The following is a 20901-nucleotide window of genomic DNA, read 5'->3' on the forward strand; positions in this document are numbered from 1 at the left end:
CTGACTTCGACAGTGTTATATTTTAAGTTAAATGTAACAGGCTAAAGAACAAACTTGCAGCACAGCTGCTACAAATAGAGGCAATGAATGCAGAACATAAATTACACGGTTTGATTGTATACTAGTATAGAAGACTAGACTTTTAGTGTATAATTTCTTTAAATGCATACTAACTAAGCAGTCATATATAATATGCACAAAATAAGCACATTATGTGGAGTCTTTAAGTGGAGTCATTATGTGGCCAACAGTGGCTAAAAATGCAGATTGTGTTTGTTGGGATGATGAAAGTACCCACTGGAGATATATATATATTTTTTTTTGAGAAACACTAAAAAGGACTAAAATATAAATTATAATACTACAATAAAAAGTGTTACTTAAACAAAACTTAAACTTAAGAATGTACTAAGAACATAAAATCAGCCCAACAGTCACTTGTGTTTCTGAAATGTGTAATCTAAATTCATAATATACAACCTGTATTTCTAAGGGAAATTTTTTAACATCCATTTCCCATACACCATGTAAAAACTGCTTATACCAGCATTTCTTGACAGAGAAAGGTTTGTACTTCATATTAATGTTAATTTATCTTGCTAACATTGCTTTGATATAAAAATCTTTGTCAGGATGAGAGCATATACCTGAAATGATTAAAAAGAATATTAAATACCAGGGCCCAAATAAAATATTGCATTGATATATAAATTAACCTGATTTTCAACTCAGATAAATGTTTGACCAAATGTTTTTAAACAGGAAACAATTAGCTCAGTAGGAGGTAACTGAGTTGAGCAAACCCTTTTGTGTGGAGACCTGTTTAAGATATGCAGATCACAGACATCCATTGTTTTTGACCATGTATTCCCCTTCCTAATTGTGTTTACACTACCTATTGAAAGGAAGTCAAAGAACCACTAATTATAAATCAGAGACAGATGCCTAGGTTAGAATCTTGGAGACAAAGGCCACATTTGAAAGCCTATACATGTATATAGAAATATGGACTTCAAAAAAGGAAAATATCTTCATAGTTCATATTTTGGGAAATCTGGGTGCCACTCCATACTGAGGAGCAGAAATTACACCAGGGTTGTGAATGTCAGCTACTGGCTGTATCCAGGAACAGTTATAATCACATATCTATGGAAAAGGTATGTCACATTGTCACAATGCAATCATTTGGTACTGAAAGATGGACAAATTCATAAGGAATTTATTAATAATGAAATTGGGTCTTTGTGGCACTCCACAGAAAAGTTAGGTCACATAGTAGAATTGGGTAGTAAATCAGGCAACATGCAAATGGTGATTGAAAAAAGTATCACAGACACAACCCTTGTGGCGGGGACAGGTGTGGAAGTGTCTTTAAAAAACTGAGACCAGTTACAAAAAGATGTCAGCTTCTTGGGGATCAATCTAACTGAAGGACTGTCCATCTTTTCTGCCTAGGTAAACAGATAATTATATGTAAGTGATGCACTGTACTTTCCTCCCAATTGTTTTTTATAAATCTTTATCCAATTGGTTTTTTTATCATCTGTAAGCATTGTACTTTTTGTATATTAAATCGAAAATGTAATAGTTCTGTTCTTATTGCTCTAAACAAATCCATTGCCTGTTTAGAATAGGCAGATTGCTTGGCTGAATTAACTCTTTAGAAACCAGTGTGTGAAGGGTTAACTGTTTAGCTACCAGAGCACAGAGTGTGCGCAATTGGGCAATTATGTCATAGGCTTGCTACAGGCCTTATATGTAGCTGGGAAAGGGACCAGCAAAATCTGTAGCCTTAGAAGAAGAGGCGAGTGAGATTTGGGCTGGAATCATGTGTATTCCCTTACAGTAAGCTTCCAAGTTATGAGTGCACAGAGGGCGGTTTGTGACCGATAAAGGGGTTCAGGAGCGGTTTCCTGACAAAAAAAAGAAAAGAAGAGGTGATATATTGTATGACTGTTGGAGTATATGATAAGATATCTAATCAGAGATTAGCCAGAGGGGCTTATCCCTGACAATCTTGTTACAAATATTGTACATAGGCTTTAAGGAATAGCAGATGGCATTTGTATAAACCTGTACAGTTTGTCAATCATTGTATGATTAACTGTTTTGCAAACCGAAAACAAAAACTTAAATTAGGTCACAATAATATACCAGTGTATAATGGTAAAAAGAAATAAAAATATTTTACATTGGTTATGTTGGAAATATCTTGTGAGCGCGCTAAGGGTGCCATACACACTGCAATTTGGATGCCAAATGAAAATGTTAACACTAACCTTTCACATTTAGGAAGTACAATGGTTTGTTTCAAGGGTTGTCAGAGGAAAGCATTTACTGACAACCAGAAACAAAATGGAGTTACACCACATGCCAGGAGGAGAACAAAATTGAGCTATGTGGTCACTCACAACATCAGTATGTTTGGCATCAGAAAAAGTGAAGCTTAATCCAAACCCACTGTTACAGTGATGCATTGTTTGTATTGTGGGGCTGGTCTGTTGCCACTAGCCCTTGCTTAGGTGAACTCTAAAAAGCATCTGGGTTTTCTGGTAAAAAAAAACTTTTTGCCAGTGCAAGATGCAGATGGACCTTCTAGCATGACAATGACCGCGATCCCAAACATACTTTGAAAACAAAGATAGTTAGAAGATAACAAAACCAACATTACGCAATAGCCATTCAAGGCAATCGAAGAATTGAAGAAACCAGTATATAAAATGTAGACCCCCAAGACATTACGATTCAAGAAAAGGACTGCTTAGAGGAAAGATCAAAGATTATCCATAATGTATTAAAATAATAGGAAAAGGCATGTGCTGTTATGTGCACCAAGTACTAGAAATAGAGGAACATGTTTTTATAATTTTTAATAATATTATAACGCATAATAATTTGAATAAAAGCCTGTAGCTGTCCTATTGTTTTGGCCAAGACATATAAAACACATCTCCTTCCTTATGCATGCAGGTTCTGTTATTATTTAATGATATAATAGTTGTACTATGTATTAAGCCATAAATCAACATAAGCAGACAAGTTCTTTTAAGACAAAGCCTGTCTCTCAACTACTCTATTTTGTATTGATTAAATACAAAACAAAGCAAATGTGCTATGACTTTCCTTACATTGATCAATAAACTGCAGATGGAATTATTATACTGACAGCTTTATTTACCATACGAAAATGATACACAATCTCTGTGCATATTCATTTTAAGTTCCATTACTGTAGAACAATACATTAACCTGTATCTGACTAAACAGTTAAACAGGTTTGTGATGTGTGTGTGAATAAAGTTCTATACAGTGTATTATACAATCTACTGTATATACTGTGCATGCATTGACAGGAACTATGCACAATCATGCAGTATTCATCTGGGAAAACATAATATGTCAGCTCACACTGTACGCAAAATGTAGTTAACATTAGGAGTAGGTCCCATTGGTGAGGTCTATCAGTTTATTTTTTTAGCAACCAAAGGATAGCCCCCCAAAAAATTGCCCAACAAACATAATTGTCAGGGGTATAATTTTAAGGCAGAATATTGGCCTAACTGCAATTTTACTAGCCCCACATTGTCCATTTCTTATACATAAAAAAAAAAACATTTTATATAATGAAAAATGCATACCCTTACAGATGTTGGGAGCGTCAGAGAGTGTGTTAACACTGAGAGACTCTGCTGATATGGCGTAGCCTATATTGTACAATGACTATACATAACGCTAATATTCAGAATGGGGCCGGTTACCAGATAGCTTATTTTGTGAGCGCCTTTGCTGACCAGGGCTAGGACTGGTTCACACAGGGAGACCTTATTGCGGTGCAAACTGCATTAAGCTTTAAGCAGGAAAAACACAAGCTGGCGCGCTTTAGTGGGAAGCTAGCTTTTCCCCTTAATTCCAAATGCCCATTAATTTCAATGGACTTACTGCTTGTAGTGCAGATGCTGGAAATTTACTGAAATGATTGTCCATTGAATTAAATGATAAATCTTACTTATCTCACTAATTTTCAGGCAAACTCGAGCGAAGATTATTTTTGGATATTTCAATAGTGATTTATTGAACATTACCAAATCCCCCTAGTTACATGGTTTATACTTCACAAAATCAATTATTTCTGTTATTCTGAGATGGTTAGGATTTAAAACAAAAAAATCCCAAAACCTGTAAAATCAGCATGTAATCCATGAAAGAAAGAAAAAAAAAAAAAGTGATTTAACACAATGATCTCTGCTAATTGGCCTTTATTAGATGCCCCACTCCACACAAAGTATCAATGGTTCACCTTAAAACATTAGAAGGATCAAATGATCACTAAAAGATATTTATGTATTGCATCTGAATCTGCTTCATTGTTGTGATTGCTAACCAATTATTTATGTAGGATCAGTGTGCACATTTTAGTTGCATGCGCTACAGCCCATTAGAGTTTCTTTATGTAACTGTCCAGTATTTCTGGGTCTTCTAATTGTAGGGATGCATCTTTCTTAAAATTTATAATTATATGCCAGGCAGCACAAAGAAAAACAGAGGTTGCATCACTATTGTTTGTTGGACAAGTTCTATGTCCTTAAATATATACCGCTTACTATTAAAAGACCTTCATTAACTCTATAAATAATATAAGAAACGTGCCAGAGATACACGACAATGCTTGCCATCCGCTTTCACTGCAGGCAATTTGCACTAGGACATAATGAAAGGGATAGTTTTAGGATCAAGCTATATTTAGCTTTAGAATTTTGTCAGCTAAGCGCCTGTGGAAAAAAAAAATAAGAATAATGTAACATACACCGACATAATTATGCCAATTTATGGTACCACACATAGCATCAATAAATATTTCCAATAACATTCACCAAATGTTTTAATAGAAAATTTAATTTTTTAATGATTTTAAAATACAATGCAATTGTGAGCTAGTTTATGTACAGCATTAAACATTACTATTATGCCTAATGTATCTGCTTTTGCCAATGTGACTAGAGAGACTTAAGACTTGCATAGGAGATGGTAAATTCACAGCTATTTACATCAAAGAGTAATTCAGAAACAAATTAGGGCTGTATCTACATTACAAATGTGGTCTTAGCAATACATTTACCATAAACATAAAACCAAGATAACTAAAATGCTTTATATTACATAAATCTTCATCTTGCACCCACCAGTAAATAGGTTGTTATCGCAATTTATGTTTTGGGACTTAGTATTGATAAAACCCTCAAATTAAAGAAATGTGTACAATGGCATTAGAGGACAAAATCAAGAAAAAAGGTGATTTCTTCTGAAACCATATATTTTCTTATCCAGCTTTACAGGGAAGTACATCCATTTCATTTACTCTACATACTGATTTGAGTAAACATCCGTTTTGTACTACATGCATTGTTTTATACCATATAGATATGAGGTGCACACATCATCATCACCATTTATATAGCGTCACTGATTCCGCAGCGCTGTACAGAGAACTCACTCTCACATTAGTCCCTGCCCCGTTGGAGCTTACAGTCTAAATTTCCTAACACACACACACACAGAGACAGACTAGGGTAATTTTATTTGATAGCAGCCAATTAACCTACCAGTATGTTTTTGCAGTGTGGGAGGAAACCGGAGCACCCAGAGGAAACCCACGCAAACACGGGGAGAACATACAAACTCCACACAGATGGTCGGGAATAGAACTCATGACCCCAAAGCTCTAAGGCAGAAGTGCTAATTACTTAGCGACCGTGACGCGCACACACAGGCTTAGTCACATATCAAAGTCCCTAAGACCTTAACGTATTGTGAACTGCTTCCAACACTTCACATATTCAACCCCCCAAAAAATAAAAGGTTAGCAAAAAGCGGAGTAAAATGTGTGGGGTGGGGGGGGGGTAAATGTAGGACACTAAATTCATCAAATATATGCCGATTATAGCCTAGAAGTTGTATTGTTATATGACAAATTATTTTCATTGTTCTGACTACTGCTGTACAGCAATGAATTCCTATGTTTGGCATAACCAGCTCATTTTCTTAAGTGCAAATGGTTGTTGGACTGTATCTGATGCAACAATTCATGAAACGTACTATGGATGACATTTAGCACTGTCCATTGCGCACATTGATCATATAATGTACATGCTTCGGATAAGGCTGGCTGCCGTGTCCTGAATCTGTTATTTCCTTAGAATCCATGCTCAAGAGCATATTATCAATTATAGTATAAGGATCATAAAATCCCTATAAATTGCAACACTGCTTTTTTTTTGACATGTAGTGAACCTTGTACCGGACACTTACAGAGATTGTGAAATGTTGGGTGCCCTAAAAAGGTACCATGCCTATGACCCAGTAAATGTATTATAAATTAAAAATAAATATATAACACAGGTTCACGATAACATCCAAGCTGGTTAAACAGTATAATAAAATAAAAATAGGCAATTATTTCAATCAGGAGTCTCAACTATTTTTGGATCTCTCAAAATGCACAAATCCATTGCTTAAAATAAACACACTGCAGAGAAATAAGCTAGAACAAATTAATTTCTATTCATTCTCTTCTAAATAGTTGGTTTCATTTTAACATTCCTTAGGCACAATGTAAAAGCTCAAGAAAGTGTTACCTATAGAGGGGAATTCAATAAGTGATGTGCCACAACGTGTCTCCAAATAAGTCTACGGAGAAAATTGCCTCCGAGTTTGTTCTCAAATTTCTGCTAATTTCCCCTTGCGTCCTATTGAGATGCGAGGAGAAAACGAACATGGATAACGTAACACATTGGCCAGCAATATGTGCAGCTGGACATCGAGGCATTGTCCAGCAGCATCTCATGGCTAATTGATTTCCCCCAATAGATTAGTCGGTCAATCTCCTATAAGAACAGGCAAACGCCAGTGATCATGGGAGTAGCTGGGGGATTGTAGAATATTTTATCTGTGACCAAAGTTCTTCCTTAAGAAACACTGCTGTCCCGCAACAATTGACAGCTTGATGTGGGTTACCTCCACCAGGGCCACCATCAGGGGGGTACTCTTGTACCGGGCCCGGGCTCGGGCTCACCAGGGGGCCTGGCGGCTATCTTATATTTTCATTCATGTTTTTGTTTTTTTTTATGCATGTTGTTTTTACTCCGAACACAAGGGGGCGCCCCGACTGCCGACAGGAAAGCAAACCTAGAAGTAAACCACCAGGCTGCTTTTGACTGAGGATGGGCTGCAGGGTCAGAACAAGCAGGAGAGAGAGAGATCCCATGTAGTTCAACATCCTGGGGCTCAGATAGGCTGCTCACAGCTCTTCTATTACCCAATGAGGAACAGACAACATCAGTGTGGGAGGCGAGTGGACTCACATATAGGACTACAGAGCAGTTTTTAGTGTTTGTAGTGTGTGGCATATTATCAACTGGGGGCACTACTGTGTGGCATATTATCAACTGGGGGCACTACTGTGTGGCATATTATCAACTGGGGGCACTACTGTGTGGCATAATATTATCTACTGGGGGCACTACTGTGTGGCATAATATTATCTGGGGACACTACTGTGTGGCATATTATCATCTGGGGGCAGTATTGTTTGGCATAAAATGTTCCAGGGGCACTTGTTTGGTGTAATGTGATTGATTTGGGGGCAGTATTGTTTGGTGTTTGGTGTTATATGAACTGAGGGCACTATTGTTTGGCATTATATGAACTGGGGGCACTATTAGTCACCCTCCCCCTAGACGTTGCTGTACACACCCTTCCGGCAGCAAGCTGCGGCACAGAGTATCCCTCACTCAGTGTCCCCGGGTGCACACCCTAATGAAGTGTTCTGTGCACTCCTATGGATAAGTGACCTGAACTGAAAACTCAGAGTACTGAGCTAATATCAGATCATCATTGGCAACAGAATTTCCTTGTGGAGTAAATCTGCTTGCCAGCCTACTGCATCATCTTTCTATGTCTTATAACATCCAAAATTGTATTTCATCCTCATTATTTGGTAGTATTTAAGGATTTTATTCTTGTTATGAGACCATGTTACACGTTTATGATCTGATTCTACTGCAGAACAGTGGTACTCTCACATCTGACAGTGCTACTGTCCTTGCAATATTCCAGCACTGGCATCTTTCTTTTATTTCTCTACCTGGTCACTTTTAAGCAGGTACTGTAAGTAAATTCATTAGGTATTGAATGGATTATCCTGCAAATTTGGAAACTCACAGTTCCTTTCTGCAGAGCATTTACTTATTATTTTAACTCTTTATCATCATCATTTATTTACTGGGTAAAACAGACAAAGAGGTGAGAAGGCCCTGCTCGCAAGCTTACAATATATGGAAGGCCCTGCTTGCAAGCTTACAATATATGGTTTAAATCATGGTTGTCCAACCCACGGGCCGCATGCGGCCCAGCATGCCTGTAAATGTGGCCCAGCAGGAGTTTTGGTTGTGGCCCAGCAGGAGTTTTGGTTGTGGCAAGGGGGCAGCACTAAAAAAAAAAATCCTGCGAAAAAAAAAAAAAAAAAAAAGAAAATACTTATCTTGCGGTCACGTCAGCTGGCGCTCCGGCTTCCTCCCTGGCTTCCTCCCTGGTCTCCTCCTCTGTGTGGCGCTCGCAGTGAATGTCGGGGGTGACGTCATCACACCCGCGCTAGTCACCCGCGCGAACTATCAGCAGCAGTGAAAGATTATCCAGTATCTTATTGTTGTTACTCTGAATTTGGACTTTCTGCACCATGCAATTATGAACTAGCTGTGTTCTCTGTATGTATCTAATATAAATATTAAGAGATGATTGTATTTTTAATATTTTAAACCATTTTAAATGTGCAGTGCTGAGTAGGGTGAAAATATCACCCACTGTTAACCTCATCGGAGGCTGCTCCATGAGCCATTTTTCCCGCCACCCTATCTTTAAATCTCTGTAGATTTCTATTAGTCCTCCTGATGCTACCTATATCGGTGACCATTTCAAACTGGTCAATAAAAAATAATGATTCATGGGTGCAGAAAGAGAGGAAAAAAAAGTTTTTGGCATTTAATTCCCCGAACCCCACTAAAGGACAGATGCAGGTAAGTTAAATTGTAGCTGGTAATGGTACTACTGCTTTAATCATGATTCTGCAACAGGTTTCCTAACTCTTACTAACTTCATTTCCAAGTAAGTTTAATATGTTAACTATGTTTTCTATGGTTTTTTCGATGATCAGCTATCGTTAGGGTTAGTGTATTTTATGTGCGGCCCAAACCAACTTGTCGTCTTCCAATGAGGCCCAGGGAAGCTAAAAGGTTGGACACCCCTGGTTTAAATATTATGAACATGTTGTACATCTGTGTGGAACACCAGCATTTTATTCATGCATATCAGTCCCTGTGTAGATTACAATATAATTTACCTACCACATACTCGCACACGTGAGGAGCAATTTAGTCAGAATTCAATGCTTGATGGTATAGGAAGGGGAGAGGGACCTCTGAATGAATAACTTTCCTATAGATAGAAGGCTGGCATGGCCTGTCTGTGCAGTGTGTCAAATGTCTTTTTGTTTACACAATATAGTCAAACTCCTCTTATATAGCAGTTTTCAGTTCTACATTAATAAATACTTGGGATGTAGCACAATAATTTATAACCTTTCTTTGTGTCTGCTTATTGTGACTCCGCCTACCACTGCGTGTTCCGTTAGCCTCACCTGCCACTGATAACTGATGTGGTTATGGATAATCGAGTTAATCCCACCTACTTTTGTGTTGGACCAGCCCACTGTTTGGTCCCGCCCATGTGAGGCCACTTCCAGAATTTTTTCCAGGGCCACTCTAAGTTCCCAATCCGCCCGAGTGATGGTGAGGTGTGACCTGACGTCACACTGATGTTCCCGCCGCCGCTGTAAGAATAAGGAGCAAGGAGCAGCAACTGCAACATCTGGGTAAGTGTAAGTATATTTTAAAGATATTTTATTATCACTTTTTTTTTTTACTCTGAATTTTGTAGGAGATTAGGCTTCCAAGTATGATAACGGGTTAAGCTGTATTTCTTGAGGGATATGAGAGATAGTTATTTTCTCCCTTAATGTCATAAATTAAGTTTTTGTTTTTTTTTTTTTTTATTTTGGGGGGCGAGCGTTCATCGGGGAAGCCCTGCCTGTTTCATTTGTACTGAGCCCCACAATTTCTGATGGCAGCCCTGACCTCCATGCTAATAGTAGTGCCACTGACATGAATACTTATTACATTGAACCCGTTTAACAGTTGAGGCATCCATTTGGTGTTCTGAGACAATATTTGTGAAAAGCAGACTCAGGAAGGTTTTTACTGTGAGTGCCTGAGTACACTTTTTTTTGCTACAGAGGTCAGGGTCTCACCTACTGGAGGTGCCGTGATGTTGGCAGGTGAGCTTACTCAAATATAGCTTTATTGTGCATACTATCTCCTATGTATGTATATGTGGACAATAGTGATTTTTTAAATAAAACACAATGAATATACTAAACACCTATTGTAAGATTTATACCCATATGGAGTATTTATGGAGAACAAGGAAATAAGACTGGGTAGGCTCACTGACCATAACAAAGAATGTAGGGAAGCTCATAGATAGCGATGTTGATCTGGCACAAAACCAGACACTTAGTTTCCCATGGACAGGTGCCACACAGAAAGGCCTATCGAGAATTGGTCCACATCCGGTCCACTTGTTCCCATCAAGACTTTAGATCTCAGATTAATTGGGCTGCATGAATACACCAAGGTTGGGGCAGGCAAATAAACTGCCACCAAAGAGTTAATCTTGCAGATGAGTGACCTGCAAGACTGACAAGTGATACGAAAGCCGGAATAAAGGACAATATCACCTGAGAATACAGTGTCTGATGAAGGAAATATTATGTTATGTAAAAACTTGCTTATTAATGGTAACTGGACTAAGGCATCTAATGTAACTCATAGGAACATAAGAAAATGATGAAGTGCTACTAGTTTGCATTAAATTATTTTCCTTACAGTTTTTAATCTCTTTGCAATAGCTGCTTCATAAAGCAATTTTTAAAGTTCCATAAAATGGATTTTTTTAGAGGACACTCTGCAAATAGCACTTCTACACTTGCACACTTACTATGTTTGGCCTACCTTTGAGAATATATCAGCACCATAACCTACAAAATTAGCTGTGTCTAGCTATGTTTATGCCTATTATAGGCAATACACGCCCAAATTAATGTGTTCTGCTTTTTAAAATTATTTGTTTAATTGTATCCACATTTGCATATAATTATTTATATTCACAACCAATTGTGTTGGGATAGTGATTTTTTCATATTATACCACAGCCTGTACAACCTAATTATTTTACAGATTGTAGGTCAGTGCTAAAGGAGTCAACGGAGTTGGCAAAATGAGTAATAATTTACTGTGATATTCTATCACTGGCATTTGTTGCTCCCAGCTCAACCCATTCTGAGATGTGAACTTTGGCAATTCATTATAGAGCAAAGAGATTAGGGCAAGTAATTGTTTCAACACAGCAGCACAGCGTTCTGCATGTGTACCGCAATCAAAATGTTTCCACTGCTGTATAAACTGTGAATGTCAAACAAAAATATCAGTGGGAATCAGAATATTTATTTTAACCAATATTTTTAACCCTTTCAGGACATAAAAGTTTACACTCTTTCAGGGCCATTTTTGGCAGTGCACAAATTTCCCCAGGATTTTTTTTTTATGTATTTTAATAGATCACACACATTATATAAAATATTCCATAGTATATTACAAGTTTATAATCATTATTTTATGATCAATAAATTGGGAAAATAGTCAAAAATTAGACTTCTTCATGATACTTCTGCACAATATAATCCCAGATACAGGAACAAAATATGTGTACTTAACAGTGTCCTACACAATAGTCTACTGTAGCAAAGAGGCTTATTTGTCACACTTCTCCTATAGGGAAATAGATAGAAACCCAGGCAGTCTGCAGGAACAGCCTGCAGACAGAGTTACATTTTCCCAGGGCTGCTCTTTCAGCAAATACACACACAGGTGTTCCATATGAGTAATTAATTTGTTGCTTGCTGTGATTTGTTTGTAATACTTGGGTGGAGGATAAAATCACTTTTTGCATTTGTGGGTGGGCCACCGATGCCAGTTAGTGGCCGGCTAGTAGTGAGGGAACGACTGTTTAGCCAGACATTGGGTTGTGGGAGAATTGTGATGCTTTTACTGGATATGTCTGCAGTAACCATCACTGACAACCAATAAACAGTGAAATGGTTCAGCCAAGCTGTGAATGCCATGCTTTATCACACTACATATTAGCTTAGTTTATGTATTCCCCCTCATGCAATACTGATATAGATTTACTGCTTACTTCAAAACACCTGTTCTTTCCACAGCAAAAGGATCCAGAGGTCACTGTAGTAATGGGAAATTTGGGGAAAATCGAGGTTGTGGCCTAATTTGTCACAAATTTCCAAACATTGTTAAGTAACTGCGCTAAGACAATTTGATTGTGCTGTACTTGTCTGTATAAATATGTGACATTTAAGAGTCTTTAGTATACCACAACAAATAGACCAAACTATGTTATGAAACACTTACAATTTAATTAGATTCAGTTAGCCAACAAAATGTAGTACTTTAATCAACGGCTAACATAGTATAGCACTTTGTTCTTCCCCTTACGGATAGGTTATAAGAATGAACATGTGTGCACATACTGTATCCTTAGGGTAACAGAAGATGGGATTGGTTATGGAAGGGAAAAATGTTAGGTGGCTAGTAGCTTTTGGGGGATTTGCGTGACACATTGCGGACACATTCTGATTGTGCTGTATAAAAAATTAGGGAAGGACTATGAATACAAAAAATGTATATTAAGATAAAAAGGCATATAGATTTGTCTTTGGTAAGCTCAAAATCCCAAACATTTATACCTAGAATCAGGACATAACTAGGCAAATTGTTCTCATACATAATTTAGCACAACTTACAATAAAGCAAGTATAGATAAAAGCCAGTTAACAGAGAACTAAACATTCATATTATTCTTACAGTTGCACTATAACCAGCCCTGCTGTTGTCCCTTTTTCAGGAATCCCTTTATGGAAAACATGTGACAGACAATGCATTTATTGTACTTTTGACATAAATACATTCTCTTACATTATCTAGGAACACATAGCATTTGCAGGACTTAAGGTGGATGTGCTGCATGCTCTTTTAGCAACATCCCAGAATATTTGAAGTGAATAAAGAAAGAACTCTAGGGAAAATAATCAAAATTAGTTTTTATTCTTTCTGACCGGGGCGTCTGCCCTTTACAACTCCCCCATAGCTAGCGTCCTGGTTAACGGCTCTTTATTCGACCCTCTCTCTTTCCAACGGGACGAGACAGGGCTGCCCCATATCGCGCTTAATTTTCACGTTAGTTCCAGAACCCTTGGTGGCAATGATCAGACAGACAGCGTTTTTTTCAGGTGTGACGGTGGGACCACAGGAATTCAAGGTCTCTCTCTTTGCTGACGGCATACTCCTCTCCCTGACGAACCCTCAGGATGGTCTACCCACCTTATACAACTTATGGATGAGTATGGCCTCCTCTCAGGTTATAAAATGAATTTAATTAAATCAGAGGCCATGCTCCTCCATGCCTCCCCTTCCCTTAGGACTAGCTTTACAGATCAATTTTGCCCCTATACTGGCAGGCGAATAAGATCCAGTATCTTGGAGTCTATATCACTTCGCTCTATGATAGGTTATACCGGAAAAATTTCCCTCCCCTCCTGACTAAAATCAAATAGGACCTAGAGACGTGGAAGAGCTATATCATATCGAGCCTGGTGAGGTTCATCGCCATTAAGACGAACCTGATCCCTAAACTTCTATATCTTTTCCAGACTCTTCCGGTGAAGGTACCAGAGTATGTGCTTCAGGATTTGCATTCTTCCTTCTTTAAGTTTGTATGGCGTGTCAAGCCCCCTAGAGTCTCTGTAGCACTCAAGAAGCCCAGGGCCTGGGGAGGTAGAGGCTTTCCAGACATTAAACTCTATTATTTGGCATCCCATTTGACTCAGGTAGCGGTTACTTATGTCGCCTACCAGTCCATAGCATGGGTGGACTTGGAGACCCAATTCATTGGGGTACCTTCCATGACATCACTTTGGGGCCTTTCTAATATACACAGACCACCAGCAGCCTCCTCTCTTCAATCTCTCAAATTTTGTTTGTCCCTGTGGGACTTATGTCGGGTCAAATATAAATTGTCCTCCCTTATTTCACCTCTGACTCCTCTCTGGGGCAATCCACACTTTCCTCCTGGTAATTCGACACAGCAATTTAAACACTGGATAAGTGTGGGAATACAGGTGGTCTCGGACCTGGCAGTCAATCGAACTTGGGCTTCCCTGTCAGACCTTTACTACAGGTTTGAACCTTTTCGCCCGCTTTTCTTTGAATACTTCCATGTCCAACACTTCGCCATGCTATTGCCCTCCTCTGATGCTCTCCGGACCCTTACCTTCTTTGAGCATATGTGTCTACATTCCCCACTCACCAAAGGGATGATCTCCGGGATCTATAATTGGCTTATAGAATATACTTGACACAAACAAGGCATAATTTGTATTTTCTACTCCCATTTGTAGCTAAGGCAACTACAACGCTGATTGTTCATTTTATTTACTCCACTTTTGTGAACCCACCGCCAAAAAACTCACTGCTCTCTTTTCACATCCTTGTTTCTTAATTGCACCTCCCATTATTACACCTATTGTACTGCATTGACTAATTCTATGTTTTCTACTGAGCCTCCACACAGATATTTGCTGTGCACCTACTAATTCCCATCTTCCTCTTCAACAATCACATGCAAATGCTCTTTAATGTCAAGATTCACACATCAGAGTTCGGTGCAGATTGCTCTGTAACTTGGTTGAATGCAACATTTGGTGCACTATAATCATTTAACTATAATTATATTAAATGTAATTCTAATCATATCATTTAATTATTATATTGCCAGTGTTCTCATATACAAAGTGAGCCTTTGGGTTTGATAAGACCAAGAATAGCACTTTTAAAGTGGCCGGTCTGTCCGCTTAACATACAATGACAAATACTCTCAATAATTTCTGTCTTTATTTGTATTGTATACAAGAAAGTAAACTTAAAAATAATGTCTGTTTTTATGTTTGGTTCTTGAATAAAGGCATTTCTGTGAGAGACAGTAAGTTTATTTACACACAACAAGCAACTATGATTAGTCCTCAGCTCCCTCTGCTCTCACCAAGTGTCTGTCTTTATATATATGTATTACAACAAATTTTGTGTAGAAGTAGTACAAAAAAAATAAATAAAAAAAAAAGTATTTCATATATGCAACATTTGTTGTGGCCCTGAAGGTATTATCTCCTGACATGAAAGGTAAATCAATATAATCGTAGTTTGGAGGTTTCTTTCCTGTCTGCTATATTTATTGTTGGCTACATGGCAACCTTATTATGGGAAAATCATTATTTATGCTATGGATAACAGCATTAGTGTGTGTACAAACAGAACAGATATTCACAAAAATCAGAAAAAGTTGCCTTTAAAATAATCATCTACCGAGTGAGTAATTTAATTACAAGTGATTGAGATATTGATTTACAAATGTGAACTTTAACAGCTGAAAAATGTAATAAGAACATAAGAAATTCTTACCTCTGCAACTTTTGGAGGAACACCATCACCTAGTACTTCCCTGATGAAGCACTGCTGGCTCATGTAATAAGAAGGGCCACCACAAGTTCGTTTGAAGGCATCTTTCAGCCTCTTTAGTTCTACATCCGTCACTATAATAAGAATAAATAAACCACCGATTAGGTTTTATACATACATCAAAACCCACTGGTACATTAAATGCATTGAAAAAAAATGGTTTGGAAAAAAACAAAACAAAAAACAAGAAAATCACTCAGTTTGCAAGGGTTGATCGAGATGTGGTTAAAGAGTCAGATACACTGCCAGGAATGGGCATGAACCTGAAGTCCAGACATAAGGGTAGGATATGAAGCATAGGGAAAGAGAAGGAGCCCACAAGGGCTGAGGTCATTAGCCAGACACATTCGCAAGAAGTCAGGGGTATAAGACAGAGTTCTCAAGCAGTAAACTACTAGCATGAGCCAGAAAGGCAACCTCTGCAGACTTTCAAACTGAACACTTGCAAAGAGTAAACAACATTCAGTTATTATTGCTCCTGGAAAAAGTTGAACACTCTGCATAATTTTGTATCAAACAATATAAACATGGTGTAAAAAAGGGTTATTATAATACCATTCCTTAAATGCTGTCTTACCTATCTAATATAAGAGAAGCTGAAGGCCAGCTACAGCCACAGAAAAATCATTCTTCTTTAAAGCTACAATACAGGTTATTACTAGGCCTGAAAACAATTCGGCAAAATACAGGCTAGGAACCCTGGCCAGTTGTGCTATATATAAAGGGAGATTCAATTTGGTGCAAGGTGTCTCTGAAATGTCCGTGATGCACCAATATGGCTGGAATCTCTGCTCTTTTTTCCTCGCACCTTAAAATGAGCAGATTCATAAAGTAACTGCCAGCAATGTGCGCAGCGAAACATCCTTATGTCACAATGCCAGCACTTGAATCTCTCTACATGGTAAATTGCTGTACAGAGAACTCATTCACATCAGTCCCTGCCCCATTGGGGCTTACAGTCTACCATACATTAGCGCCAAATAGAAAGTTATAGTCACTAACACACACTAGTGAAAAGCATGTGAATATAGCACATGTAAACAAACGCTTGTTTACCACAATGCCTTCACATTGAGATGGACTCTAAAAACTGTGCATGTTGGCACTGAAATGGAACAAGAAATGTTTAAACAAACGCACCACAACTGAAGTTAAAGATGTAAAGATGGAGCATTAAATACAATGGTTTTATTTTTTTCATTTACATGCTTTGAATTTATGTTAAAAAGGCTAGAACACAAACGTAATTTTAATGCCAGTAAGCACGAGTCCAAACAGAAGTATTAAGCTAAAAAAAAAGGAAATTACTCATAATATAGTGTATTTTCCCATATTTCAGCATACTAAATAACGCCATAAATTACAGCGAACACCTCTACCATGATTTCACTTTATATTTCTTTCTTTATTTTCTCGTTTTCCTTCACTCAGTCTATATCATAACTATGCAATTGTGGTATAGCCATGTATTTTTTTTTGGCCCCCATACCGGACTCTTTAAACCAAAGTGTGCCCTGCGGCTTCCAGGGGTGCCGTGGCACTGTCATAAGGGGTGCCGCGGCTAGGGCAAATAAAATAAAATAAAAATACTTACGAATCCGGCAGCGCCCGGGATCCAGCATCCTCCTACCTGTTCTCTTCTCACTGAATGTCAGGCGTGACGTCATCTCGCCCGACATATTCAGTGAGGAGCGGCAGGAGAGAGGAGCCGGAAGAAAGAAGACAGAACAAAAAGAAGAAAGAAGGTCAAGTAAAGTAAGTAAAGGAACGGAGGGGAACTTGTGACAAGAAACAGCAATGGAGGGCGCAGTGTAATGGTGAAGGGGCACAGTGCGATAATTTAACATAGTTATTTTTTTTTTTTCATTTGATCTTATTCCTCTTAATGATAGCTCTTATATGTTCTTTGACAGAAATAGAATTTTAAAAAAATATATAAAAATATTATTTTCTCTCGGATTTATGGGTATTATTTATGCAAACAACTTAATGAGTATTTCTGTCGTGACCCAAATTCTTATTACATTATTTTGACCCAGCAAACTCATAAAATGGGACTGCTCGGTAATTACTTTGGATTAGGGGTGCCTATAAAAAATTATGGCGACCCTAAGGGTGCCGCAAACTGAAAAAGTTTGGGAACCACTGCCTTAAACTCTTGAGCACACAGATGTAAAATATATATGCGGCCACTATCAGGTAAATACTTTTACAATGCTGGTGTACACAAACACACCTAATGATTACCCACATCAGTGGTGTCAAAGTCTGAACAGAACCCTCACATGTTATGTAAGTTATGCTATCTTGACAGAAGTTGAGTAATGTGTCATTGTATTTACATTAGGTGTGCTACAGAGTGCAAAATATTGTACTCCCGTTATCAGCCACTGCAGACTTCATTAAAGGGCTACTGTTTCTCTTAATAAGGATTACAGTCAGAATATTTGCTGTGCATAGAAAAATAAGTCTCACATAAGTCTTGAAATATATGAAAGCTACAAATGTTTTTTTGTAATAACAAATACTACTACTACTAATAATACTAAATAATAATTATAAAAAAAAAAAACTATTTAAAAACTTAAAAAGGTGCACACCATCTAAGAAATTACTTTATTGCAACCCCCCCCCCCCCTAGTCTAATACGTATTCTCAGGCTCCTCCTCCTTTTTCAAACAACAAATGCTGAAACCCATGGGACTGGAGGGGAAGGAGAGTGTCACTGCAGCTTGTAATTTGTCCTCATACAACCCCTCTGCCGTTATTTAAAGATGGTGAGCTTTATGGAGAAACAGCTGCGTGTAGCTGCCATAGGGCTATGGCTTGTACAAGGTGGCATGATACTGCAAGCGCCAGTCACCACGGTGCCTAAAAATTTCACCATGACCCTGAACTTCTGGAGAGCAGTACCCTGCGTGAATCAAAACATTTCAGAGAATTGATTTGTCACACTGCGATCAGAGAAGTATGCCTGGTAATGAGCGCAACTGGCATTCAGAATGCCAAATTTAAACTTGCTGATATGGTAACTGTTGACAGATCTGCAGGAAGGATGAGTTAATAATGACTGAGAATTGAGTGGGTTAATGAAGAAGGGGAGTTATAATAAAAAAAAAAAAAAAGATGGCGTGAGGAACAGCATGGAGATCGTGATGAATGGCACATGTTCATAGGGAGGGGGGGATATTGATGAAAGAAAGGTTGAGGTGGTGCAATGGAATGGAGAATGTAACAGAGTGAGCAATAATGATGCTAACGAGGGTGTTGAATAGAGTTGAGGCGTGAGAATAGAGAATGGACTTGATGGAAAGATCCTGGTGTGAAATGAAAATGACAAGTGGGGATAGAGAAGTAGTAAGATATGGATTGAAGGAGGTTTAATGAATGTGAATGGATGCCCCCTGGCCTATCACATGGACCAGGGCTGCTGGGTAGCAGACAGAGCGGTGTTACTGGAAACGCTTGGGTCCAAAACCTCAGAAACAGCGGGAGAACGGATTAGATTTTTGGGTCTACTCTGTAGATCACAGGAATACAACGATATTGAAGATGGTTCCAAGCAGGTCTTTGAAGCAAGATGGTTTATTTGCTCACACACTGGTGGAAGATACCAGTGTGATCAGGTCAGATAAAAAAATCAGAGGACCACTTACATGCTCACAGAGCTCATCTTTTATACAGTTCAGAAATAGTCTTTCTTTAGAAACAGGATATACTCTATTGACAAACATGAACTTACATGCATTTCAAGGCTAACAAAATTTACACTTATCTATGAAATTCACTGTGGCAAAAGGTCACACAGTAACGACCCTCTGCTGGGCCTTTGGCCAGAGCAGGTATGACACTTCATCACAAAACTTCGTTAGCACTTTCTGCTATCAGACTTCCTTGCACATGTGCCTAATTGGAGGTTTCCACTAGCAACCTTACAAATCCTAAACAATGACACTTCCATACTAAATACATCCCAATACACACAAGACCTCCATCCACAAAGGCCTATTGTATCAGATATATGCATCAGAAATAAGGCATAAGGCATATCCTTTAGTAAGGTGAAAACAGGAAAGACCAACTTTTCTATTCTGGTCTCAGAGATAACGACTTCCAATCTTACAATAAACAAAAATAAGTGCCTATGCAATTATATAAATATGGGCCCTGCACTATTACCTTTAAATAAATTTTTACCAAAAGTTATTTAATAGTGATCCAGTCACACATGGTATATAGTTTTCTTTAAACAAAAGAAAAAAGCAAATCATGGAATTGATATATGTTAATACATTTTATGTCTGAATGGATAGTTTGATAAAAAGAGAGACTGAGCATGGGAAAGTCATGCCCATTCTATGGTGAAAGCAGAATGGAGGTTCCACCTCTGGTATCTCACCATCACCTCCTTATCCAGCCTCGGACTGGCCTACCGGCCAGCCAGGCTATAGACCGGTATGCCCAGCGCGATTAAGCCCCGCCCCCTCTGACATTGGGGCGGAGCTTGCAGGGAGCACCTCGTAGACGGTTGTCTGCGGCGGCAGTGTAAGAAACACTACCGCGCAGGCGAAGAGAGCCGTGTCTGGGATCTCTGCCCAGACACGGCTCTCTGCGCCTGCGCGGTAGTGTGTTGTGAACTTTAGCAGGGGAGGAGGAGCTGTCAGTACCCGCGGCCGCACAGAGGAGCATCGCCATTATGTAAGTTTTATGTTGCCAGCCCATGAGAATTTAAAGACAATTTCACTCATAAGAAAAGCTTTCTGGATATATAGGCTGGACATGTTATGTTTAATATGGGAGGTTTTGATGAGAACTTGTCTTCATATGGGGTTTGAAATGTTATATCCCCATGAGTGTAGATATATCTGTTTATATTCACCCAAAAAATATGTCTAAAACAGAAATGGCGCTGGGAAGAGGTAAATCACCCACAAATAAAAATTTTGTGAATTTTAATTAAAAAGGACTCGTATATAAAACATATATTCCTGCTATTAGTATGCAGAATGGGATTGGTTGTCCAGAATGCTTGGCACTTTGTTTTCCAGATAAAAGGTTTTTACCAAAATGTGGAGCACTATGACTAAGAATAGATTTACAATTTAACAAAATTACCCAATTATCCCCCCCCCCCCCTTAGTACATTGTT

The 20901-nt window shown here is 38.4% G+C and overlaps 1 protein-coding gene across 4 annotated transcripts in view; it reads right to left on the reverse strand.

Annotated features, from left to right (window-relative positions):
- USP32 (ubiquitin specific peptidase 32) overlaps positions 1 to 20901 on the reverse strand; it is a 208312-nt gene that overhangs the window by 122054 nt on the left and 65357 nt on the right. For all 4 annotated transcript variants that reach the window (XM_075195313.1, XM_075195310.1, XM_075195311.1 and 1 more), the window contains exon 2: positions 15696 to 15826. In XM_075195313.1, the coding sequence (XP_075051414.1) occupies positions 15696 to 15826 (131 nt within the window). The remainder of the gene's footprint in view (positions 1 to 15695; positions 15827 to 20901) is intronic.

This window comes from Mixophyes fleayi, chromosome 2 (assembly GCF_038048845.1).
Source record: "Mixophyes fleayi isolate aMixFle1 chromosome 2, aMixFle1.hap1, whole genome shotgun sequence".
NCBI classification, from domain to species: Eukaryota; Metazoa; Chordata; class Amphibia; order Anura; family Limnodynastidae; genus Mixophyes; species Mixophyes fleayi.